The sequence below is a fragment of the Equus przewalskii genome, chromosome 26 (assembly GCF_037783145.1).
Source record: "Equus przewalskii isolate Varuska chromosome 26, EquPr2, whole genome shotgun sequence".
NCBI classification, from domain to species: Eukaryota; Metazoa; Chordata; class Mammalia; order Perissodactyla; family Equidae; genus Equus; species Equus przewalskii.
In genome coordinates, this window is record NC_091856.1 from 10,839,771 (window position 1) to 10,866,441 (window position 26,671).

At 37.5% G+C, this 26,671-nt stretch overlaps 2 protein-coding genes and 1 pseudogene across 2 annotated transcripts in view; 1 reads left to right on the plus strand and 2 right to left on the minus strand.

Moving 5' to 3' along the window:
• Window positions 1-12,813: 12,813 nt before the first annotated feature.
• LOC103555527 (olfactory receptor 13C7-like) lies at window positions 12,814-14,408 on the minus strand. Its single transcript, XM_008527147.2, has one exon. The coding sequence runs from the start codon at window positions 13,902-13,904 to the stop codon at window positions 12,894-12,896; it is 1,011 nt and encodes a 336-aa protein (XP_008525369.2). The 5' UTR covers window positions 13,905-14,408; the 3' UTR covers window positions 12,814-12,893.
• Window positions 14,409-24,534: 10,126 nt separating this feature from the next.
• LOC103555526 (olfactory receptor 13D1-like) lies at window positions 24,535-25,495 on the plus strand (annotated as a pseudogene).
• The window catches only part of LOC103555520 (phospholipid-transporting ATPase ABCA1-like), a 74,346-nt gene continuing 72,922 nt past the window's right edge, over window positions 25,248-26,671 (minus strand). Inside the window, exon 11 of the mRNA XM_070596003.1 lies at window positions 25,248-25,991. The gene's annotated coding sequence lies outside the window, so the exon portion shown is untranslated. The remainder of the gene's footprint in view (window positions 25,992-26,671) is intronic.

The following is a 26,671-nucleotide window of genomic DNA, read 5'->3' on the forward strand; positions in this document are numbered from 1 at the left end:
TTGAAGTACCAATGATGCTCTCCAAGATATTGGAGAGAGATGATCTGAGAGGCCTTGCTACTCATGTGTGTTCTGTAGAAAACCAGCATCACCCAGTAACATGTTAATAAATGCAGATCTCAGGACCCACTTCAGCTGCACTCAATCAGAATCTGTATTTTTCAAGATTCCCCCAGGGTTCATATACATACTAAAGTTTGAGAGACACTCCACTAGATCAGTGGCTTTCATCCTTGGTTGCACATTAAAATCATCTGGAGAGCATTATGAAAAAAAAAAAAAGGTTGCCTGATTCCCACCCTTTTGCCGACTTATACAGGTTTTGGGTAATAATAAAGTGTAGTAGAAAATACATGGGATTTAAAGTCATAAGAATCAGATTAGAATGGAAGCTTGTTCACTTGCTATGATTTTATATAAACTTATTCTCTCTAGATTTCATTTTCTTCACAGAATTATAATGATAGTAAAATAAGTAATTTTCATGAACACATTTTTAAACTGTAAAATCCTGCAAATGATATTGTTAGTGAATATCATAGTGTAACATCAAATAAATCTTTGCTGAAAACAATAAAGCATGTTCTCTCCAAAATATTGATTTTTAAAGTAGAGTTTGGGTAGCAACTGCATCAGAAATAACAGACGTTTGTTAAAAATGCAAATCATCCTTTCCTGCCCCAGATCTTTCACATTACAGCCTCAGAAAGTGGAATGCAGAAGCCTGCATTTTTAAGTTACCAGTGCGGCTCAGCTGCTTTATGGGCTAGGAGGGGAATCCCGTGAGCTAATCTCGCTGCCGTTCCCACTTCTCCAGCTAGTGCTCGCAGAGTTGTTGGACATCCTACCCCAGCTACCGCTTATTTTATATAATTTGAGACCCCTCATTTAACTCATATGCTGTTTCTTTTTTGAGGCTTATTCCAAGTATGAAAAAGGAAAACGGAAAGGACCAATTGGACAACCAAAATTGAGTTCGTTCTGAGAGATCTTTCTGAGTACCAAGGAACTGACAAAAGTCCTTTTTGTCATGTGCTTAGTGATGGTCATCCTCCTGGGGGTCAGCACCTTGGTCATCTTAACCCTTCTGGAATCCCGCTCCACATGCCTGTGTACTTCTTTTTTGATAGCCTCTCCTTCCTGGACACCTGGTACACATCCTCTTTTGTTCCCTCTATGCTGACAAACTTCCTGTCATAAAAAAACTAGATCAGTGCCAGTCTGGTGGTGCAGCAGTTAAGTTTGCATGCTCTGCTTCTGAGGCCTGGGATTCATCAGCTCGGATCCTGGATGTGGACCTATGCACTGCTTATTAAGCCATGCTGTGGCAGGCATCCCACATATAAAGGAGAGGAAGATGGAAGTGAATGTTAGCTCTGGGCTAATCTTCCTAAAAAAAAAAAAAAGAAAAAGAAATAAAAAAAAAACTAGCTCATTCACAGGTTGCATTATATAAATGTCTATCTCTTTATGTAATGGGGTCCATAGAGTGTGTGTTCCTGAGAGTGATGGCATATAGCTTCTACATGGCCATCAGCAAATCTCTGAGATAGCCCATCATTATAAACAAAGTACTTTGTGTGTATGTTTGTGTGTATATGGTAACTATCTCACGGGGATTAGGCTTTCTCAATGGGCTGGCACAAAATTTACTCACATTATGAGTGTTCTTTTATGGGAGAAATATTATTAATCATATTTTATGAAATGTTGACTTTAATGAAGCTGGCCTGCACAGATATTTTCTTGAACAAGAGTATAATAATGTTGGGTAATCTAATATTTTCATTTGCTCCATTATGCTAATTCCTGTTTCCTATATTTTCCTCATCTATTCTGTACTGAGAATCAATTCAGTGGAAGGAAGAAAAAAGGCCTTTTGCATCTGCTTGGCCCACAGAACAGTGGTGATTGTGTCTTATGTGACAATCCTCTTTACATACATGAAGCTAAAGTCCAAAGACAGGACTTCAGAGAAACTGATTATCCTGTTCTTTGGAATCATCGCCCCCATGCTCAATCCTATCATCTATAGGCTGAGGAACAAGGAGGTGTTTGAGGCTAGGAGAAAATTAACAAGTAGATTGGTTCTGCAGGAAATGATAAGAAACTGACATCTTTGAGTTCATCCTTTGAATTTACAAAAGAAGCTCACATATTTTGAGATAAGAGTTTTAAATATAGACAGTACAAAAGAAAGTCACATGCAGAACCACCGAATTTCAGAGTTAGAAAGAGATTTCAAGATCAATTGTCTAATAGTATCACTTTCTGAAAATGACTGTGATTTCACAAAAATTAGGACTAAGTAGTCTAAGAAATGCAAGTAAACTTATAGGAGCAAGACAAAAAATATTTGAAATTAAGCCTTTCCAAGGAAAGCCAACACATACAGGTACTTAACAAATAAAACATATATTTTTCAGTACCCTTTATTCGAAATGCTTTTGAAATATTTGTTTACTTATGCTTCGTTTTTTTAAATTTTACCCAGAGACTTTATCTGGCCTCAACCTACATTTCCAGCTACATTGTATACCTTTTTGATTCCTGCCCATGTTGCCCCCATTTTCTTTGCACATATCGTGCTCCACTCCTTACTTAGTTACCCAATTATTTCATGTTCTTTCTCACCTAAGGACAACAGCACATGCTATTTCCTCTGCATTGTCACATTTCTCCTTCCACTCTAGTGAGATCTTAGCAATAACAGAAGAAATAGGTCAAGTGTTACATCCTCTGTAAAGCCTTCCAATGCCCCTTTGAGTTAGTTACCCTCTCCTCTATGCTTCCCTGACCCTTACCTACCACAGCAATTTTTCTTTTATGCTATAACCATTTGTAGGCTTGCAAAATCTCCCCAATGGCAGAACTACGGCTCACTGTTCTCTGTATGAAGTCCAATACCAAGTTAACTAAAAATAGTGGCAATCATTAACTGTTGAATTAATTAATTGAAATGGAATAACAATAGTAAAAACACAAGTCCGAGTATCTGAAACACCACACAGGGAAATAAGAAAAATGGACTTTATATATTATTTTATCCCCCAAACTACAATTCCAAATACTTCTGTAAAACAGCAACTAATCTTTAAACGTAGGGGAAAATAGGGGAGGATAAATGACTGAATAAAATATACTGAAGAGGTCAGAAAAATTTCCCCTTTGAGTATCTATTGAGTTGTAATACATAGTGGTGCTTCTGAAGATATCATCGCCCCTCTGATTTTATATTTCTGCCCCAATTCTGCACAATAAACTCATATTTTATTTTTAAGAATGTTTTTTAAATTAACTCCACATATATGGTGGTGATTTCTGGAGAATGTTGTCAAAATACCTTGGAAGAGAAATATTTTTGTTGTTGTTTTGTTTTGTTTTTGCCACAAAGGAAATTCAGTTTGCAGCAAAAATGAAAAGACCCTGATTCAAAATCAAAATTCAGAATCAAAATTTTACTTCTCCTTCAGATAAATGGCAACATCATTAATAGATAACCTTTCTTTCACTTTTTAAGAATTTCTCACAGTTCTTCTTGTCCTCCTGAAATATCTCTTGATATTGAACTTATTCCTCAAACATAGTCTAAAATTAATATGTATAGGAAATATAGACAGACAATGGATTTAAGTCTTGGCTGCCATTTATGACCTGTGTAACCTTTATACGAGCCTAAATGTTCTCACTGACCTTACAAAGCCATCTAGAACTAACCCTTGAGAACAGGGAAAATGCTATTTCCAGCATTGAATCCCCAGCCCGTAACAGGCACAGACTCTAATAGTCTTAAATAAATGAGAGAAGTAATTAACACAAAAATGAAGGCAACACTTACACTAACACTATCGATCATCATTAATTAATGAAAATAATTTTAAAAGATAATGTATATATGACACCTAGCACAATACATAGTGTATATTATGCATTAATTAAATAACACTGCCTTATCCACCCACTGCCTTCCTCATTTGCTCTCTGGTTCTTGAAAACAAGGACATTAAGCAAGAATTCCTGGGGGCCAGACCTGTGGCATAGTCGTTGAGTTCAGTGCACTCTGCTTCAGTGGCCTAGGTTCACAGGTTTGGATCCCAGGTGTGGACCTACACCACTCATCAGCCACACTGTGGTGGAAACCTACATATAAAAAGTGGAGGAAGACTGGCACAGATGTTAGCTCAGGGCTAATCTTCCTCAGCAAAAAAAAAAAAAAGAATTCCTGAGTGTCTACATCTGAATGAGACTATGAGGGACAATCATATGTTGTACTTTCCAACAGCATTAATTAATGAAAAGGAACTTAAAAGTAGCATATACACGTGACAAAGTTACCTAGCACATTTTATGTAGATATTATGCATGACTTAAATATTATTTCTCATCCCATCACTTATCTTCCTCATTTGTTTGCTGAGTTCTATAAAATAAGGTAGTTAATCATGGATTCCTAAATGGTTATATTTGAATAAGGCACAACAAGGAGGGAGAGTTAGAAGGAAGTGATCAAAGAGGATGATGTGGCTAAAGGATGTGAACTCTGGAGGTCAGCCTTCATTTTAACTGGTGAAGGAAGGAACAGACGAGAAGTAGACTAGGGGTGAAAAGAGACTAAAAAGCCAGATGGAAAAAAGGAAGATAATAAAATGTAATGAGCCCCTCCTATGAGCCAGCTGCTTTCACATAATGCCACATTTAACCCTTAATAGGATAATAATATATTAAAGTCTGACTATTGAGTTATTCCATATTATTTAACTCTTTTGTTATGCTGAAATCTGGCCTCAGGAAGATTTCAAATTCTTTGTGGCATATTTTCCATCCCAAATATCACCTTTACTTTGTTTTTGAGGTATATTAGGAAACAACATACATATGATCAGTTAATGAATCAGGAAGGAGGCTATGACAAAGAAAGGAAGAGGTACAAACATTCTAATCATAAAATATGAAGGGGAGACTTCTAATTTCTGCTGCTGAATACGCTCCCTACCAGACTCAGGCATCTCAGAGATGCCTACAGAGATACTACAAACATTGTACAACATATAAAAAAAAAAAAACACACTTGGAAGGAGTGATATTTTGATGTGAGTTTCACATTTTTATAGCTATAGGCTGAACTAGGCACTGCATGGAGTAGCAAAAAGTGGATAGCAAACTGGCAGTCTTTCTGGACAAACCAGCAGAGTTTTGGGAAAAAATAGCCACTGTAAAGTAAGGAGGGAACTCCAGAAAGGGGAGATACAGAAGAGGAACATCAAATTCTATGTAAAAATCTTGGCCCAATTCTTGATTGATCCCTGTGCCATGTATACACAGCCCAGCTAAAGATAAAAAAAAATCTTGAAGTAGGAAATGAACTATTAACAAAAAGATCAAGTTTGCAGTTTGAGTCAAATCAAGTCCATCTTAAAACCAAAAGATCAAAACTATTCAGAGGAATTTAATGGAATTCAGAGTCTCCACAATATCACATTCACAATGTCTAGGATACAATCAAAATTACTAAAATATAAGGAATCATGAATATGTGACCCACTTTCAAGATAAAAAGGCAATCAATGGAAAACAACCCTGAGATAGCCCAAATGTTAGAATCAGCAGAAGATATGATAAAGCAACTATTATAACTACTTAAATTAAGTGAAAGAGAATATGCTCACAAGGAAAGAAAAGATACCAAATCTCAATGAAGAAATAAAAACTACAAAAAAATGGAAATTCTAAAACTGAAAAGTAAAATATCAGAAATTTAAAAATTCACTGAATGAGTTCAGCAACAGAAGGAAGATGATAAAGAATCAAGCACCTCGAGACAAAATCAGAACATCTAAAACACATTTCATTGGTGTACCAGAAAGAAAGGAAGGAAATAATAAAGATAACAGCAGAAATCAATGAAATATAAAACAGGCAAAATCCTCAACAAAATATTAGCAAAGCAAATTTAACAATACATTAAAAAAATGATACATGATGATCAAGTGGGATTTATTCCAGGGTTGCAAGGATGGTTCAATATGTGCAAATCAATCAACATGATATACCAAATTAACAAAATGAAGGACAAACTCATATGATCATCGCAATAGATACAGAAAAAGCATTTGACAAAATTCAACATGCATTCCTGATAAAAACTTTCAACAAACTGAGTATAGAGAGAACTGACTTCAACATAAGAAAGGCCATATATGACAAGCCCGCAGCTAACATCATAATCAATGGTGAAAAATTGAGCTTTTCCTCCAAGATCAGGAAGAAGACAAGGATTTTCATTCTCACCACTTTTATTCAACATAGTACTGAAAGTCTTAGAGCAATTAGGCAAGAAAAAGAAACAAAAGGTGAGCCAGTCCAGTGGCATAGTGGTTAAGTTCTCATGCTCCATTTCGCAGCTTGGGGTTCACAGTTTCAGATCCTGGATGCGGACCTATATGTCGCTCATCAAGCCATGCTGTGGCAGCATCCCACATACAAAATAGAGGAAGATTGGCACAGACGTTAGCTCAAGGCTAATCTTCCTCAAGCATAAAACAAGAAGATTGGCAATGGATGTTAGCTCAGGGCCTATCTTTCTCACAAAAATACAAATAAATAAATAAAAATCATTCAAATTAGAAAGGAGGAGTACTACTGTCTCTATTTGCAGATAACATGATAGTACATATAGAAAACCCTAAAGACTCTACAAAAAAAACCTGTTAGAACTAATAAATGAATTTACTAAAGTTGTAAGCTACAAAATCAGTCACATTTCTATACACTAACAATGAATTATGACTACAAAGAGAAATTAAGTAAACAATCCCATTTACAATTGCATCAAAAAGAATAAAATACCCAGGAATAAATTTAACCAAGATGGTGAAAGACTGGTACACTAAAAACTATAAGACACTGATGAAGGAAATTGAAGACACAGGGCCTGGCCCCGTGGCACAGCGGTTAAGTTCACATGTTCTGCTTTGGCGGACCAGGGTTCACCAGTTCAGATCCTGAGTGTGGACCTAGGTACCGCTTGTGAAGCCATGCTGTGGCAGCTGTCCCACATATAAAGTAGAGGAAGATAGGCATGGATGTTAGCTCAGGGTTAATCTTCCTCAAAAAAAAAAGAAAAGAAAAAGAAGAAATTGAAGACACAAATAAATGTAAAGATATTCTGTGTTCATGGATTGAAAGAATTAATATTGTTGAAATGTCCATACTACCCCAAGCAATCTACAGATTCAATGCAATCCTTATCAAAATTTCAATGGTAGTTTTCACTGAAATAGAAAAAAATCCTAAAATTTGTATGAAACCACAAAAGAACCCAAATAGTTAGAGCAATCCTGAGAAAGAAGGTTTTTTTTAAGTCCATTTAAAATAGCATCAAAAATATTAAAGAATAAATAATTTACTTGGGAATAAGACCTCTACACAAAAACTACAAAACTTTCTGGGAGAAATTAAAGACCAAAATAAATGGATAGCTATACTATATTGATGAACTTACTTAGCATTGTTAAATTAATGCTCCCCAAATTTAACTTCAGAATCAACATAATCCCCAGCACCTTTTTCTGTAGAAATTGATAAGCTGATCCTAAATTTTTTACTGAAAGAACTTGACTTTCCCACAAACATCTTTTATTTATTTACTTTTTTTTGAGGAAGATTAGCCCTGAGCAAATATCTGCCACCAATCCTCCTCTTTTTTCTGAGGGAGATTGGCCCTGAGCTAACATCTGTGTCCATCTTCCTCTACTTTATACATGGGATGCCTGCCACAGCATGGCTTGACAAGTGGTGCATATGTCCGCAACCAGGATCTGAACTGGTGAACCCCAGGCCACCAAAGCTGACCATCCAAACTTAACCACTGCATCACCAGGCCAGCCCCTCTTTTTTTTTTAATAGCTTCCCCCCCGCCTTTTTTTTTTGAGGAAGATTGGCCCTGAGCTAACATCTGTTGCCAATCTTCCTATTTTCTTTTCTCCCCAAAGCCCCAGTACGTAGTTGTATGTCATAATTTTAAGTCCTTCTAGTTCTTCTCTGTGGGATGCCACCTCAGCATGGCTTGATGAGAGGTGTTAGGTGTGCGCCCAGGATGTGAACCAGTGAACGCCAAGCCACTGAAGCAGAGTGCACAAACTTAACCACTATGCCAGTGGGCCAGCCCCCAAGAAGCATCTTCATGAGATTATATTTATGTTCTGTTCTATTTGTTTTGACCAAAAGAAGCTTTTGGAGGATGGAGCATGGAAGGAAAAAGTCTAGACACAGCAATGCATCTCTAAGAATGTATAAACATTTCATTAGCGCCTCACCAGGAAAGAAACCCTTAGACTCCACCAATTTTCCAGCCTGGTAGAAATTGAGCAACACTATTACTAAGCAACTCTATGCTGTGACAAAGGCCACAATAATACTCATCATCCAGACCAGGACTGCTTTTACTTTTATAATAGGTTTTATCACAACGTATAATTGTTTTATTTCAGTTTACCCCATTTCTGCCATTGGATGGAACAGTACTCAAGAGCAAGATGCAAAGCCTATTTGTCTTTACTTTTCCATTCCTTAGTAAAACGCATTGATTTTCCACACCCCGGGCTTTGGGTCTTTGAGTGAAAAACTATGTCTTAAGCACCACTTCTGAATGTTTTTCTTCCTCTAAAAAGTATCATAAACTCTTCCAAGTAGCACATAAAATCAAATTATGTCTGGTACATGCACAAATTCACTTCTTCTATTTAGTAGGAGCAAAGCTTTCACTTTCTCAACAGAAGCATTTTTGTCTGTAACTTTATTTTCAATTGTGTTATCTTTTCATTCGCCCTAGCATGATAAATGCATCTCTTCACTGTTATATTCCATATTCAGTTTAATCAGCCAATTTTCAATAAATCAATCAACTAAGCAATAAGGATTATATTTATTGAGCTCTTATAATAAACTTAAATGCACTTATAGAAAATATGGTGCATTATCAGAGTATAGTGGGACACAGAAGAAATAAAGGATCTCATCCCTGCTTTTGAGAAACTAATAAATAAAATCATAATTTAATGATATTTCCCATTTTTCTAGTACTTTTAAGCTTTCAAACATTTTCACATAAAGAACTTCATTGGATAGTCACCTCACATTGACCAAGTGATCCACCCAAGTTGGATTTCAACAATTATGAAACTGAGATTCAGAAAATGAGTGAATTCAGAGATTGTCCAAGTCCATACGATTTGATTCCAGGTCTCTTTGCAATGTTCTTTACATTGTCATATGTGAATATATTTGTAAGCATAAATTAATATATGCAGAGCAATGTGAATACTGAACAGTTGAGGGGCAAATACTATAGAGTGTAGGGATTAGTCAGTGACATAAAAACATACTTTATGGGGGCCAGCCTGGTGGCGCAGCAGTTCGGTTTGCATATTCCGCTTCGGCAGCCCAGGGTTGGCTGGTTCAGATCCCAGGTGCGGACCTAAGCACCACTTGTCAAGCCATGCTGTGGCAGGCATCTCACACATAAAGTAGAGGAAGCGGGGCATGAATGTTAGCTGTTAGCTCTGGGCCAGTCTTACTCAGCAAAAAGAAAAAAAAGAAGAAGAAGAGGATTGGCAGCAGATGTTAGCTCAGGGCTAATCTTCCCCCCCAAAAAAATAATAAAATAAAAAATAATTTTTTAAAAAACATACTTTAAGCACCTGGTAAAGCTTAACCCCAAGTTTAAAAGGAAGGAACAGAAACATAAGGAAAGAATGAAGGAGGAAGTTTGTATTCAGGAGTCACAATGGCTCTCTACACCACTGAAGAATTTAAAGAATACTATCCTCAAACAACATGGAGCAAAACAGACATCAGTGCATGATTAGAGGCATTTTTCCCTCAGACTTAGGAGCTTAGAAGATCTTCCACTAATGAAAAAGGACTGCAAGCCCTAGGAAAGATGCAGAATTGAATATAGTCAGTATTGTATATCAGAGCCAATTCTGGTAAAGCCTGAAAGATTTCCTAAACCTGTGAAATGTTCCCATTCATGTTACTTTCTTTTTCTTCTCTGTTGCCTTTATTAATTAAAATAAAACTTTAACCCAAAGGATCATGAAATTTATTTGAGAAATTTTATTCTACAACCAGTCAGGAAGGGAATAGAAATTCCAAGGAACTGGGTAGCTCCCGATACTCTGAAGCCTACAGGAAAAAGGACGAGGTAGGGGCTAGTGGCGGCCCAAGGAACGTGACACAGTCCTGGGAGTGTATCAGCAAGAGATATACCACTTTATCTTCCCCACTGCCAAAGTGATCTTTCTAAAACACCAACCCATGGGGCTGGCCCTGTGACTGAGTGGTTAAGTCTGCATGCTCCGCTTCGGTGGCCCTGGGTTTCGCCGGTTCGAATCCTGGGCGCGGACATAGCACCGCTCATCAGGCCATGCTGAGACAGCGTCCCCCATAGCACAACCAGAGGCACATCACAACTGGAATATACAACTATGTATTGGGGGACTTTGGGGAGAAGAATTAAAAAAACTAATAAGACTGGCAACAGTTGTTAGCTCAGGTGCCAATCTTTAAAAAATAAATAAAACACCAACCCAGAAGCATCGATCTCTTTCTTATAACTCTTACTGGATTCTATTGCCCACCTCAGCGGTTTTAAAACTTTTCCTAACAGGAAGCTTTTTTCCAAATAAAGTATTATATGGAACCCTGGTCTCAGAGATCTGACTTCTTGGAATGTGTTTCTCTGTGTGGTAGCCCTTTTGCACCCTCCTGGGCTCCAGAGAACAGAAGCTGATCATCTCAAACCTATAGACATACTGACTTCTTATCTTAGCATCTGAAGCCCTCACAATTTGGCTTCAAGCTGCCTTTCCAATCTTCTCCCCTGCCATTACCCCCAACAACACATCCAAGTTCCAACAAATCTTAACTCTTAGTGGTTGTTCATATCTTGCCACATGCCGCATTCTCTGTCTGAAAAATTCTTCCACACGAGACCACTAGGAGAACTGTTTTTCCCAGCTCAGCCAAGTAGAAATAGCCCTTTCCTTTCCTGGGAAATTTCACATATTCCTCCATAACAGCACTTAACGCACTGCATTGTAATTGTGATCCACTTAAGTCTGTGACCCACTTAAGTTAACCAATCTTATGGCCAATCTCAGCATGGTGAGACTGTAAAAGAAATGGAATCCATCACCAAATGTCTTAAAGTATACTACATATCTTTATGGAGATTTTCAAGAGTGACCAAGGAAAAGTCACAGAACACCAGCATCAAAGCTGGCCATTTACTTATTTGTTCCCTTTTCTCTGATCTACTTTTGTGTTATCTATTTAAATATCTCCCATATCTATCTCCAAAATCTCTAGTACGCACTGCCTTCTTTTTCATTGCCTTATCTCCTCTCTCTAAAACTGTCCTTTTTTATTTCTTTCTTAGAGACAATCCAAGCCCTTTTTTGATCAGTTTATTCCATTTAAATTAATTCGTATCCACTCATTACTCTGTACAGTCCAATAAAGACCCAACATACAGGGCCGGCCGATGGTGCAGCAGTTAAGTGCGCACGTTCTGCTTTGGCGGCCCAGGGTTCACCGGTTTGGATCCCGTGTGAGGACATGGCACTGCTTGGCACGTCATGCTATGGTAGATGTCTAAAGTAGAGGAAGATGGGCATGGATGTTAGCTCAGGGCCAGTCTTCCTCAGCAAAAAGTGGAGGATTGGCAGCAGTTAGCTCAGGGCTAATCTTCCTCAAAAAAAAAAAAAAAAAAGACCCAACATATTATCAATGTAAACAAAGGGTTCAGGTTAGAATGAAGGGGAGACGGAAAATCTGTGAATATTCTTTAATATTTTGACCCCCAAGTTATGTGTCAGTCTGAATTCCATAAGACTGTATGTTCCTAGATCATGTTTTGGTTTTCATTTCCATGTTGCTTAGTTTTTTGATATCGCCAATAGTCAGCATAATGCCTGAGACAAAATAGGTGTTCAGTAAATACCAGTTGATTGAATAATTGAGTGAAGGCATAAATGACCAAATGAATGAATGGAAAACTCATATGCTACAGGAAATTTATGTAACTGCAAAAATACCTAATTTGTGACGATCTAAACCCATTATCACCATGTTCTCAGAGAACTGTGCAATCAACTTCTTTAGAAACTTAAGCAATTTTTTTCTCATTTAACAGTAACAATGGTTTTCACTAAAAGATGCCACTGCTCATCTATTGAAGCCCAAGAGAGACCAAATTCCCCCATCAGTGGGGTATCTGCACAAAGCCTCACATTGCTTCAGACACCTCTGCAGAGAAGTGTGCTTGCCAGTCTGCAGCCAAAAGAAAATCAGCCTCAGGAAAAATAGTTTCCTTTTTCTGCTCTTGTCTGTCTATGACACAGACACAGGCCAGGGACCTAACGCCCTAAAGTGCTCACCCTTGCCCTCTATATAAGCAAAGACTACCCCATTATGAATTATTTAACGTTGAGTTTGTATAGCACTCTGCCCCTAACAAGGCACTTTCTACTTTATCTTCCTGAGAAGGATATGAGACTAGAAAACTGATCACATAGAGAATAAGAGGTTAAGCCAGTTACAGACATTACAGAACTCATCATTCCAGAGTTAAACTAAATTCTGTTATCCGTGAGAACTTGGTGGTTTGCAAGAGAAACATTTTACCCCTAAATTTCCATCCCTTTTCTCCTTAATCCAGTCATGAAAGGAAAATGTGCACCTTAGATTTCTCTCACATTTAAATACCAAGAACGGAAAAATGAAGATTTCAGGAATTAATGGTACCACCAACTCTTATATTTATTTTGGAATTTCCAGGTGAGAACTAGTCCTGCCATCAGAGTAAAGGAATTTTTTTTAAAAAGTAGCATTCACCTTCCCTCTGAGGAGCATTTCTGACACAGTATATTCTTCACAGCTGCCTTCACGTCTTTGTTCCTCAAACTATAGATGAGGGGATTGAGCATAGGTGTCACAACTCCGTAGAAGAGAGAGATGATTTTGTCTGTGACTTGTACTTTGTCCGCACCAGAAGAGTCTTTAGCCTTGGGTTTTGCATACATGAAGAGGATGGTTCCATAGAATATAACCACCACTGTTAGGTGGGCGGAGCAGGTGGAGAAGGCTTTGCGCCTTCCCTCTGCAGAAGGAATCCTCAGGATGGTGAAGAGAATGAAAACATAGGAAACAACAATGAAAAGTACTGGGACCACAAGAAAAATCATATTAGCAACAACCATGCTAAGAACATTTATGGAGACATCAGCACAGGCCAATTTCAAGACAGCCAAGATTTCACAAGTAAAATGATTAATGACATTATCTCCACAGAAAGGAAGTCGCATTGCAAGAGAGGTTTGCAACACAGAATTGACACCCCCTGCAATCCAGGACCCAGAGACCATGGGCACATATGAAGCCTTGCTCATAATGATGGGGTATCTCAGAGGGTTACAGATGGCCACATAGCGGTCAAACGCCATCATGCTTAGAAGGACACACTCTGTGGCTCCCATAGCAAAGGAGAAAAACATTTGTACTCCACACCCAGAGAAGGAAATAGTTTTCTTTGAAGTTAAGAAGCTGCTGAGAAATAAGGGGATAGAAGAACTGGTGTAGCAAATGTCCAAGAATGATAAGTTACTGAGGAAAAAGTACATGGGGGTATGCAGGTGGGAGTCATAGATACTTACAATGATGATGACTCCATTTCCCAGTAGGATCACCAGGTACATATATAGGACCAGTACAAAGTAAATGGCCTCAAGCTCTGGGTAGCCTGAAAGCCCCAGTAGGACAAATTCTGTCACAGAAGACTGATTGGACTTTCCCATGTTAATATTTTCTTTCACCAAAAGAATTCTGCAGCCGCCGAAATGCATGTGAATCTGTTACAGCAGTGTTTGTAAGAGTTGTTTGCATCCTTAAGTGGCTTCCCTTATGGGTAATATGGACCTATAGTTGGATACACAGACAGCATAAGAATATGTTACAATCCTGTAAGCTAAGGCCAGTTAGACTTTTAGATTTCATGAAGGAGGCTTTAGCTCCAGAAAAAATATGGCCTTGTTAGAAAAGGGATCCAGAACACATACAACTGGTTTAGAATTACGTATCTCACTTACATTATGAATTTGAAATTATTTTGAATGAAATGTCATCATAACCTTTTGGCCAAACAATCAAGAACATGACTAAAATGTTAACCTTAACAAAAATCACTATTCTTCAGTTACTAAAACAAAATGCTACATGTAAGTCCTGCTTCTATGATAACCTCAGTTTCAATAGAATTTCTATTTAACCTCAGTTTCAATAGAGTTTTGTGGCTAGACTGAAAAGATACACCTTTAGAAAAAGGACTTTTGGTTATTTCTAATTTGGGAGGAAATATATACCTACAATATCCTAAGAATATCAATTACACACGTTAATAATGTTTGCAAAAGAAAAAAGAAAGCATTTTTAGAGAAAAGTTTTCTTCTTTATCTTTTTCAGTACAAATTGAGATATCTAGGTAACTCTGTTGTCCTGCCTGATACACATAATGAACGACAAGTTGACCTCAGAAAAACTCTGGTGTACATGTCTCAATCTACAGTCAAACCATAAATAAATTTACAAACTAAGAAATTTTAGTGACAGGGGATTTTCTCTTTTACTTCCAGGTATGAGAAAATACATATTATCTTCTCCCTGCACAGAAATCAGCTTCTTCTGCTCTAACAGCAGCTCTGCGGGTTTTCCTCTCACTGCATATTCAGAATAGCCATAATAAAGAGGAACAGACCATTCAAAATGTTCTCAAGCAGTAGCAATATGTTATAATTATTTGTATCCCCACTTCACTAGAATATAGAGTATTTCTATATTAAAATGCCAGAAACAGAAGTCCTACTTTTTAAATGAGATTTCTAGTCTCATAAATTCCATCTCAATAAGTTCAGTAAGATAACTAAAAGAACTATCTGCTTCTCAGTTTTCATTAATATCAAGTAGCTAAGTGGCTGCCATTGCTATTGGAAAAAAATGAATTAATTAACTAGTGGCAAAATAGAACTGACTTCCAGTAAAGAAGAAAGTTGGGGCTCTTTATAGTCATTTCACTAACACAGGATCCTTTAAAGGACCAGCCAGTGGAGCACCAAAGCAACTTAGTCTTTGCTGCTTTGAGGACATGTCTAATCCCAAAAGCAATTTAAAATTCACCATGTGGATTGGATAGAATTTAGAAACTTTCCAGTACTTTTGGGATGAAGTCCCTTAGAAGCAATTAAAACAAAGTTGCTAATACAATTTAATTAAAGTGTTACCCCAAACAGAAATAATTCTTTTGACTTTACACCCTCTGGGAAGAGCAAATTTAGAACTGCTACTCAGGTAAAATGGTCAAGACATAAAAATTAGGATTGACTATATCTGGTGGAAAGATGTAGCAGTAATCTGTGACAGAGGTAAAAAGGATACTTCGTTCTTAATAAATTATCTGCTAATCATCTTTATTTTGACCTCTAAAGCCTAGAGTCTCTGAGCCCATAAGCTTCGTTCTGGTTTCACTGCCCTCTCTAAACAGCCAGAATCATATGCACAGTCATTTTAATTTTTTTCACTCATGCCCTCTGTTCAAACACATGCATAATATCACAAACTTATCCAACCTGTCCTTCAGTCATGCCCACATTGGCATGACATAACACGGAGCAGACCACATCAACAATTTCCATGATGTCAGGAAACCACTCTTTACTTATGAAGAGGAAAAAAGTTCCAACTTGAAGTGGATAATTATTATGACATTTGCCATGACTATCTTTTGAAATCAATATCAACCCTTGAAGAATTCAGTCATTTTACATGAATGTTATGAAATACTCTTCCAGCATGGAAACAAGTGAAATCATCATGCGTAGTGTTAAAAATAAGGGGATAAAACTTAACAGTACTCTTTATTGTCAGTGGACAACATTTTTTAAAAGTCATTGAGCAAAAGATGCAACATAATCTTGAACAATGGGAAAGCAACTTACGCCACGAAAGGTGGTATTTCCTGCTTTGACAAATCAAATTTGAAGAGCAGTTCTCAGAGTTGTTAACTTTATGCAAGTACTTTTTCAGTATACTGGCTCATAATGCAAATTTTGAGCATTTTTTCTCACTAGCGAACGTTCAGTGGAAAAAGGAATTAAGTAGTTTTGATGTGATCAGGGTAAAAGCTATATTACAATGCAAATGGAAGACAGACTGTAACTGCAAGGAGTTTTGTAAGCGAATTATGCGAAACAAAGGAATGTTAAATAGAGCCAAATAATTATAGAAATATAATTAAAGAAGTATGTCATATAGATACCTACAATTTATTTCAGATAAACAAGTAATTTTTACAAATATTTGTGTAAGTATTTCCTATGCAATATTTTTCTTTTATCCTAGTATACAGATGCAAAAGCAATTAGAAATAATTCAAATTTAACTGGGCATCTATTTTTCTTTGCTAACCTGGCAACCCTAACTTCCTGTGACCAGAACTCACATGGAATCCAGTCCAAGTCTGCACTGTCCCACTCAGCATCCCTGCTGGTCTGGCCATTCCCAGGCATTGGAGGGAGTACAGGACTCAGGTGTCTGAGCAATACTACTCAGAATAATTCTGTGAGACAGTACTATTTTCAGAACTTTCAATGAGGAACAGAAAGAGAATATTTAGTGTAATTCCCTAAACTACTCCAGTGGATACAGGATTATATATCTGCTGTCTCAAATGTACTCAGCCACCACATAAATATCACTTACAGCTACAAAACTCCATCCCTTTCCAGGCCAAATGTGGTAATAAGAAACAATTAAGATGAACTTATAGGGGTTCGTGATCAAGTACTGCTCTTCAACATTTCCAAGCCCTAGTCTACCATCTCATCTTCTTCCAATCTGATTTCATTCAATTCAGTGTTACTAACTGAGGGCTCCTTTTTCCAGGAATTATATCTGCTTCTTCCCTAGATCCCATAAATTACTTTAGTCCCCCTGGCAGGTACTACAGCCCATTACAAGAATGGCAAGCCAGAGGGTCGGCCCTGTGGCCTAGTGGTTAAGGTTGGCACATCTTGCTTCAGTGGCCTGGGTTTCATTCCCAAGCGTGGACCTACACCACTCATTGGCAGCCATTCTGTGGCAGCAACCCACAACAAAAATAGAGGAAGGTTGTCACAGATGTTAGCTCAGGGTGAATATTCCTCAGGGGAAAAAGGAAGATTGTCACAGATGTTAGCTCAGGATGAATATTCTTCAGGCAAAAAAAGGAATATTGGCAACAGATGTTAGCTCAGGGTGAATCTTTCTCAGTAAGAAAATAAAAAATAAAAAATAAAAAGAATTGCAAGCCAATGCCTAGGCTCTTAATATCTTGGGTCAACCTCCTTAATGCCAACTGCCTGTCTATACTCCAAACAGAGCTTGCACTGAATTCTCCATTCATGTTGCTCTCCTTCATGCTGGGCCACACATCAATCCATGCTTTTCCCTTGAGGGGCTGGCACATACTACTCAAGTCTCCTAACTCCCAGGTCCCTCTGTATGTCATAGTTACATGGCATTTAAATGCCATCTTCTTGTCCCTTTACTTGGAAGCTGGTATACCTGTCCATTTCAGTCTGTCTAAAGACAAAAGAACAATATAATTAAGTACCAGACATATATACTCATGGGTACTATGAGCATCTGGATCTTATTCAAATCTTCTGTTTTAGCAGCCCTCCTCTAAAACCACGTCTTTTAGGGAAGAGAGTCACTGCCTCATTCATGCCAGATGGGGTGGAAGTCTAGGCTCCTCAAATGGCATTTGTTACACAGCGCAGATGGAAGGATTCATTACCACTAGGCGGTGGTGAAAACACACCACATTCTAGCCACAGAATCAGGAAAGAAGTTGCTTAGCAAGACAGAAAACATTTTGGCAATAATTGCCCTATTACAGCAAAACACCAGAGAAAAATACTGCAACCCCCCCAACCCTTCAGCAACTATCAGATGGAGAAGCTAGACTTCTACCCGTCACCACTAGTTACCCCAAGGAACTCAAGGGTGGGTTAGACAATATCCCTGAAGTTTTAAGAGCTACTACTACCTTCCATACAGTTTAAAGATATTGTTTAAATCACTCTGGGATTACAGAGTTCCTTAGAAGAAGACAAAGAATGATTTAAATTGGCTACCAGAGCCACTGACGGATCCTCTAGAAATCTTTAGGGCCCAGAGATTGAAGAACATTTATATTCTTTACTATTGATACAAATTCAAGACAGAACAATTGGGCAGGCATGATAGCCTTGCCTTTGGTCTGTTCCCCTTGACACTACCCACAGTAATCTGGAATGGTGGGTTTCTTAACGGTGGGCCCCACAGCTTAGCAACAACTCAAAAAGAAGAGAGCTAAGATGTCAACTAGCTTGAGTAAGTGCAACCACAATAAATTTACCTAGAAACAAAGACGTTGGCAAAATACTGGAAAAAGGAATGATATATAGTAATGAATATGTATGTTAGAAACTGAAGTCCCAACAGGACATGCTAACTATTGTGTGTGGAGAAGGTAAGAATCCTACACCAAAAATTGAATGGGAAGCATTGGGGAAGAGTTGTAAAGATTTGATTCAAAAAGGTAAGGAGAAATGGGAATGATAAATTCTAAATAATTTTTTTTATTTTTTTAAACTTTTTACTTTGAACTATTTTAAACTTTCAGAAAAGTTACAAAATTAGTTCGAAGAGTTCCCTTACATCTCTCATCTAACTTCTAACGTTAACATCTTACACAACCATAGTACAATTATCAAGAATAAGAAGTTAACATTAGTACATTATATCAACTGCAGATTTTATTCAAACCTCACCAATTTTACACTAATGTCTTTTTCTATTCTAGGAGACTCTTTAGGATCCCACACTGTATATAATTGTTATTTCTCCTTTATCTCTTCCAGTTTGTAACAGTTCCTCAGTCTTTTTTCCTTTATTAATTTGAAAAGTTCTAAATAAAACAATGAAAAAAGAAATATTACATCAAGGAAAAATGTTGAGTATCTATGAACATCATTTTAAATTATTCATTTACAATGAAAAAGAGAAGAAAATGTCAGCCTGAGAGTCCAGATTAAATTAACCTGTTATGCATTCATTCTGTGCCAAAGACTATCACATATCACATACCATCTTTACAACAATTCTATAAAATGGGTGCTACTATGCTAATATTATGGATGACACATCATGCTTTGACAGACTAAGTTTCTTGCCCAAGGTTTGTACAATTAATAAGCCACAGAGCTGAGACTGAACTCTAAGTCCTCTGACTTCAAGCCAATTGCTCTTTCCATTAAGACATGGTACTTTTCACAAATAAATCTTATCGGCAATCCAGACAAAGGGACAAAAGGATTAGGGCACAGTGGGCTTCCATGGTACAGTCTTATAGATGGTCAGAGCATGCAGGATGAGCTGAATCAATCCAAGGAGTGAACCTTTTGCTCAGGTAGAAGTTCCCACTAGATAAGAGCTAAACACTCTTGCTGTGTTTCCAGCAACAAAAAAATTACACTTGGTTTCCACACAGAAATGTTGCTAAAAAAAAAAAAAAAAACAGGATAATTCTCAATACCATGTAGAAAAAGGAGAAAAGGTCTTTGGTTTTTGCCTGAGGCTTTGCTCATTCCATTTTATCCATTATCATTTCCTTTTAGGGCTTGTAGGGGCTTATTTATTCAGACAAGCACTGGGGATCTCTCTTGAGGGATGTTTCATATTGTGAAGAACAAAGTTGCTTTATAAACAATAGGGGAAACTAGGTGACTGGAATTAGAATTCCATACTTAGCACTGGGAATTTTCTCCTGAGATGCACATGATCCATGAGTCTCAGAGTTTCCTTTCCTTGCATCGGTGCTGCCCAATGGTGAAAAATAATCTAAGGACAGGGCCTGTGGGGAGATGGACAAATCTCAGGGAGACAAGAAGTTGAAACTTTACTTTTAGACAAAGAGAAAGAAGCAAAGGTAACGGAAGCCCCTGCTGTTTCCCCATGGTCTTGTCTTTCTACCAGGTATCCCCTCTGTTTTTCTTTTTACTATGTGATACTGTTGCTGCTTTTTCAGTGCATCCTATCTGCACTGCTAACCTTGTTCACATTCTAAACGGTGGGTTCTAGAATCCTTTTGCAAGAATTGGGCTGTGTCAGCACGTCTTCTCAGAGTGGATATATCTGTGAGATTGATTGGTTGAAATCAGAACATTAAATGGCATAAATTAGTCTATGTAATAAAGCAACAGAAAATCTCAAGTCAATTTCCAATCCATTGGCTGTTCTTTTTCCTTCTTGGATTTTAGAGACAGCTGGGACCAAGAAACACCTGGACCTTTGGGCCTCTTTGGTGATCTTCTAACCATTAGAAAGAATATGAAGATGTCAACATTTGCCCCAGGGCAGTACCCTATTAAAGAAAATTTAAATTTATTTCTTATTTTTACAATAAAAACATGTTTATTAAAGAAAATTTGGAAAATATAAAAAAGATTAAGAAAATTTTAAATGCCTGAAGACCCAATCTAAGAAAACCACAAAATACTTTGGTGTGGTTTCTTCCAGATACATATATACAAAATTGTGATGATTTATATTTCCATGAAATTTGCTTTTATCACATAATATTATATCATGAGCATTTTTCCTTGTCCTTAACTCTTCTCCAAGATTACAATTTTCAGTGGTATAACAAATAAAGGTATGTTTTCTCACAATATTATAACATGTTTCACAACCACAAACCAGATTTTCAACATCCTAAAGAAAAAAAATTACAATTGTCTATTGGTTGGAAATTTCAGAAAATAATATTATATGATAATGATGACGATGATAACAACAGTAATCTTTGACTTTTAGGGAAATACCTCCAGAGTTTCATCATTTAAAATCAAGTTGGCCCATGTCTAAATTACTAAGAGTTCTTATCAAGAATGTTGAAATTTTAATATCTATCTGCATGATCATACAAGGTTTTTTTCTATTTACCTATCTGTTTGTACATTATATTGATGGATTTCTAAGTATTAATTTGGAATGCCTTGCATTCATGAAATTAATATAGAGTTGGATTTAGTTTAAATATATTTATGATTTTTACATATATATTCAAGTGAGATTGAACCATAGTTTTATTCTATCTTTGACGATTTAGAGTATGAAAGTTATTTTATTTTGATAAAACAATTTGCAAAGTGTTCCATAATTTTTTGGACATTAAACTCTCTATGTAGCACAAGAATTATTTGTCTCTTAAAAGTATAAACTAACTCTTTCCTAAGTAATCTATGTCCAGTGTCCATTTAGAGGATCAGTCTCTATCTTTCTCCGAATTAGATCTCTGATAATACTACAGTATCTACTGTGCTAAGTGTTGAATAAATGAATAAATGAAAGATGCCATAAAAGAGAGAAGCACAGTTCTGTGGAAGCACTTAAAATAGGCATTGGCCTCAAACAGAAAGTTCAGGAAGGTTTCCTAGAAAAAGGTAATAACTAACTGGGAGGGGCCTTTCCAGTTTAAGATAAGAGCTTGTACAAAAACAGAAAGAAGAAATAGTACAGTGTTTGGGGTACACTGTGAGGAGTTCAGCCTGGCTATTACAGAGCATGAAGCAGAGTAAGGGGTGGCTGCAGAACTTCTATATTAGCAGCATTTAGGGGAGACAATCTGGTTGCAGGGGATTTTTCTTGAAGGCATATTACATAGCAACTACTCTGTTTTATCACAGATTGTATTGTTATTTTAGACTGGCTTTTGAGGAAAGACTAATGAAGATTATGGGGAAGCAAAACCTTTCCCAATAACTTCTCCCTTGACATGGTCGTGGGGTGGGGTGGGGAAATATGGAAAAGACAGGAAAGAAGATGGGAAAGTTAAACTGGGGCCTTTTATGATGTGTTAATTCAATGTTAATAGGGTGTCTCCACTTTCTCTTATTTGTTCCAAATATTGGAAAAAATGGCCTCTATCATCTGGGGCATTTTTTGAGCAGAGAAAAAGAGAGGGGCCAGCTCCGTGGCCGAGTGGTTAAGTTCGCGCGCTTCACTGCGGCGGCCCAGGGTTTGGATCCTGGGCGCGGACATGGCACTGCTCGTCAGGCCACGTTGAGGCGGCGTCCCACATCCCACAACTAGAAGGACATGCAACTAAGATATACAACTGTGTACAGGCGGGGGTTGGGGAGATAAAGCAGAAAAAAAAAAAGATTGGCCACAGTTGTTAGCCCAAGTGCCAATCCTTAGGAAAAAAAAAAAACGAGAGCTACTCTCTGTTTCTTCTCAACACCCACTCCCAGATATAAGTGCTAAGTTTAGTGCTCATTAGTAACTGTAAAAATAGGCTCCTTTTGTCCTTCTGTGACCTCTTCTTCTCCTCCTCCTGCTCCTTCTACTTAGAACAGCTGTGCTCAAATAAATCAGAACTGCCTCAAAGCACGCTTGAGGAAATAAGGCCATGTGCCTATGTGAATAGACACAGGCAGGGAAGTGTAGGGAGAATGAAATTTTTTCTAAATTACTAAGATACTGCACCATCATCCTTGTTAATCTCTCCCAAACAATTGTCTAGGTGATAACTCACTAAGAAGAACAGAAAAAATATATAAAGGTAATGGAGAAGCCAGGAGGGCTGCCCTATGTGACCAGCCAAGGAATCATGCCCTCTGATCTCCAGAAACAGGAAGGCAGGGCAAATGGTTGGTTAGGGCTGAGGACAGGAAAAGGGAGAAATTTTCTACCCTTCAGCCCTAGTCCAATGGACACATCTATCACAGGAATGCAACAAAGCATAAGGCACACACAGTGCCTGCATCAAAAATCTAATCTTACCTGGACATTATATCAGAGAAATATTAAACAATTGGGGCACAAGCTGAGTTTTCATATGGTACTAACACTGCATAAGTTTCATAAGAACCTATGGAAAGATCAGCGTAGGCTGGAAAAAGCAAGTAAGGCAGGGATGTTAATTCCAACACAGCTAAAAGCCATGTAGTATTTTCAGACGTAAAGAGGAGGATCTGTGTTAGGTACCATGGTGTTGTTATGACATCTGACTCTGGATCTAGACTGCCAGTTAGTAAATCCTAGTTCTAGCTGTATCACCTTGGGCAAGCTACTTTAACTTCTCTTTTTCCTTTTGCTCCACTGTAAAGTGGGGATAATAATAGTATCTGATACTATTATTATACATAATACTTATCTCATAGGATTGCAGTGAATATTAAATGAGTTAATACAGTAAAGTGTTTATAAGAGTGCCTAGCGCAGAGTTAGTTCTCAATAAATATTAGCTATCACTGCTGCAGCCATACTAATACTTACCAACATTCATAAAATCCTTCTGCCAGCCACTACTATAAGCACATTTTATATATTAGTTATCAGAAGCTTCCTTGCCAAAAAATTTAGAAGACCCAGAAATACATTCCAAGGTATTATATATAAATATTGAGAAAAAATAATTAAGTATTGAGTAAAACGACATTAACTTGCCTGAAAAAATATAAAATATGCATCTAGGATTTTGGTGACAGAAAAAGAAGAATTACAGAATTTAGTGTTACAAAGGTGACCTATACTAAGAAAGGGGAAATTCCAGGTTCTAAAAAATATTGTACTTAACCTAGATCCAGGCTGCTTAGCCCCTGGAAGGTCCTTGGGACCAATCTCAAATATTTTCAGATTAACTCCCAACTGGTCCTTGAAAGAACAGATAAATGCCCATCTGAGAAGAAAAAATATTCAAAGTCGGTCCACTATGACCTCAAAAGTTAATACCATCACCGTAAACACCCTACATAAATTTTTCTTTCCGAGCCAGTCATGAAACCTAATAATTAAAATCAAAAGTATAATTATAAAAACATTAGAATTATAGATACAATGTTAATCGTGTTATAACAGGCACTTCACATATTTTATGTAACTTAATAAAACAAATTGCCAGAGTTCTTTCTTTCCCACATTTTACCGTGAACCAACTGAGGCTCAGAAAGTGAAGTATCTTATCCAAAGTTACACACAAGCTAAATGGTATGGTACTGATTGCATATTGTATTATTTTCAAATAGAATCCACTTCATTTAAAAAAACTTTTACTTCAGAATATCCACTAATAATTAGATTGCTCTATATCTCCATTTAGAATTATGTTGTCCCTATTATTTTACCAGAGGCCTGACACCTCACAGCACAATTCTTGGGGTTATTGGTAGCTTTACCTCTGCTGCTGCATGACCCCATAAAGCACTAAATCTCTCAGTGCTTCAGTTTCATCATCAATAAAATTAAAATTATATCTATGCCTTTCCTGATTCCCAGAGATGTTCTAAATATCAAACAAAATAGTGCAAGTTACAGTTATTTTTTTAACTAAATTATAAATTTAAATTTCCCTGATGCACATCATTATCTGAACTCTGCAGGTGACTGGGACACATGGAGATGCAGAATTACTCTGCTGTGACCGAATTCCTTTTGGTGGGCCTTTCCCAATACCCAGAGCTCCAGCGTCCTCTGTTCATGCTCTGCCTCATCATGTACCTGATAATCCTCCTGGGAAACAGTCTCCTCATTATTATCAGCATCCTCAATTCTTGCCTCCACACACCCATGTACTTCTTTCTTGGGAATCTCTCATTCTTGGACATCTGTTACACTCCATTGTTCATTCCCCCAGTGCTCATCATATTTAGGTCAGGAAGAGAATCCATCTCCTTCATTGGCTGTGCTCTGCAGATAGTTATCTCCCTTGGGTTGGGCTCCCAATGAGTGTGTCCTCCTGGCTGTGATGGCCTATGATCAGCACGTGGCCATCTGCAACCCAGTGAGGTACCCCATCATCATGATCAGGGTGCTATATGTGCACATGGCTACATAGTCCTGGATCATAAGCTGTCTGAACTCCTTAGTGTAAACAATCCTGACAATAGTGTTGCCTTTCTGTGGGAATAATGCCATAGACCATCTTACCTGTGAGTTACTGGCTCTTATGAAACTCATCTGTTCAGATATCACCATCATTGTGCTTATCATAACAGTGGCAAGTATTGTTTTCTTAGTGATTCCCCTACTGTTAATTTTTATTTCCTATATTTTCATTCTCTCTACCATCTTGAGACATAACTCCACTGAAGGGAGAAAGAAAGCCATTTAAACTTGTTCAGCCTACCATGCTGTAGTAATTTTATTCTATAGTTCAGCTTTTTTTAGGTACATGAAGTCCAAGTCAAAGGAGTCCAAGTCAAAGGACACAAAGACATCTGATGAGATCATTGGGCTGTTTTATGGAGTGATAACCCAGATGTTGAACACTATCATCTATAGCCTGAGGAATAAGGAAGTGAAAGAGGCTGTGAAGAAGAACTTGAGTAGACACTTACACTCATGGAAAATATAAAAGTGCTTAAGACATGTGATAACCTAAAATTGGGGAAAGATATATTTTTGGTATTCACAGATGAAGTTGCAGAACTCAGTACAGTGAGAGCATTGTGTTGGTAAAGCCAAATGCAGAATTCTCATTTTTACAACCGAGAATGTATGTGTAAACCTTTTCACATAATATCTTTCCAGCAGTCTCTCTAATTATATGCAGTTATGCCTCTTGGTCCCATAGCATGATGCATGCTGCTCATGATGATTATCTCTCTCTCTTCATCTCTGTCTCTCTGTATCTCTCTCTCTCTCTTCTTCGCTCTTCTCTTCTTCTACCTTTCTCTTTCTTCTCTTTCTTATCTTCTTTCTCAGCCTCCTTGAGGTGTATGTTATATATATATTGATTTTGGCTGTCCAGCATCCCCTCATCTGGTAAAAGAATAAATCTTTTCATTTTAAGGCACCAATTGTCTCCTGGTCTCAGTCGATATTTTCCTCGATAGGACTGACCACACTCTCTGGATGGAATGATAAGCATGAAACACAGATTAGGTCAATGAAAAATGAACATCCCACTAGGCCAGAGTGATTCATTCAGGGTAACATGTGCCCTAAGCCATGTTAGTCAGACTTAATTGTCAAAATGTTGTTCTAATATCAAAAGAGTCACTCTTTTTTCAAGTTTCTAGACTGGTGGAACATATTCTTGGATATTCTCCTGTCTACCTTCATCAATAAGTGGGTAGAGACAGACTGAACAAAAAATCACCAAAGAGGAAAGTAGAGTTGAGGGAAGGAATTAGAATGTGCTTGATGTCAACTCCTAGACAAAGCTGGGTCTAAAAATATTCATGCTTGGACTTTTAAATTATTTGAGCCAATAAAGCTCCTTTAAAAAATAATCTGAGTTGATTTCCATTGCTTACAACCATATAAATCCCAATTAATGCATTCTTTTACTTTATCTCACCCTGTACCTCTTCTTCACTAGCTCCCAGCTCTAAGTTTTCCTCTGTATATTCCTTTTTCCTAATTCCTCCTAATGCTATCTGGATGTGTCTTCCCCTCCCTCTGTCACTTTGTAATTCTCTGTTTCTGTCTCTTTCTCACTCTTGCTCTCTCGTTCTCTCTCTCTGTCTCAGAAACTTGTCATTTTTAAGAATAACCAGTAGCTCCAAATTCTCCAGCATTCAGGAAT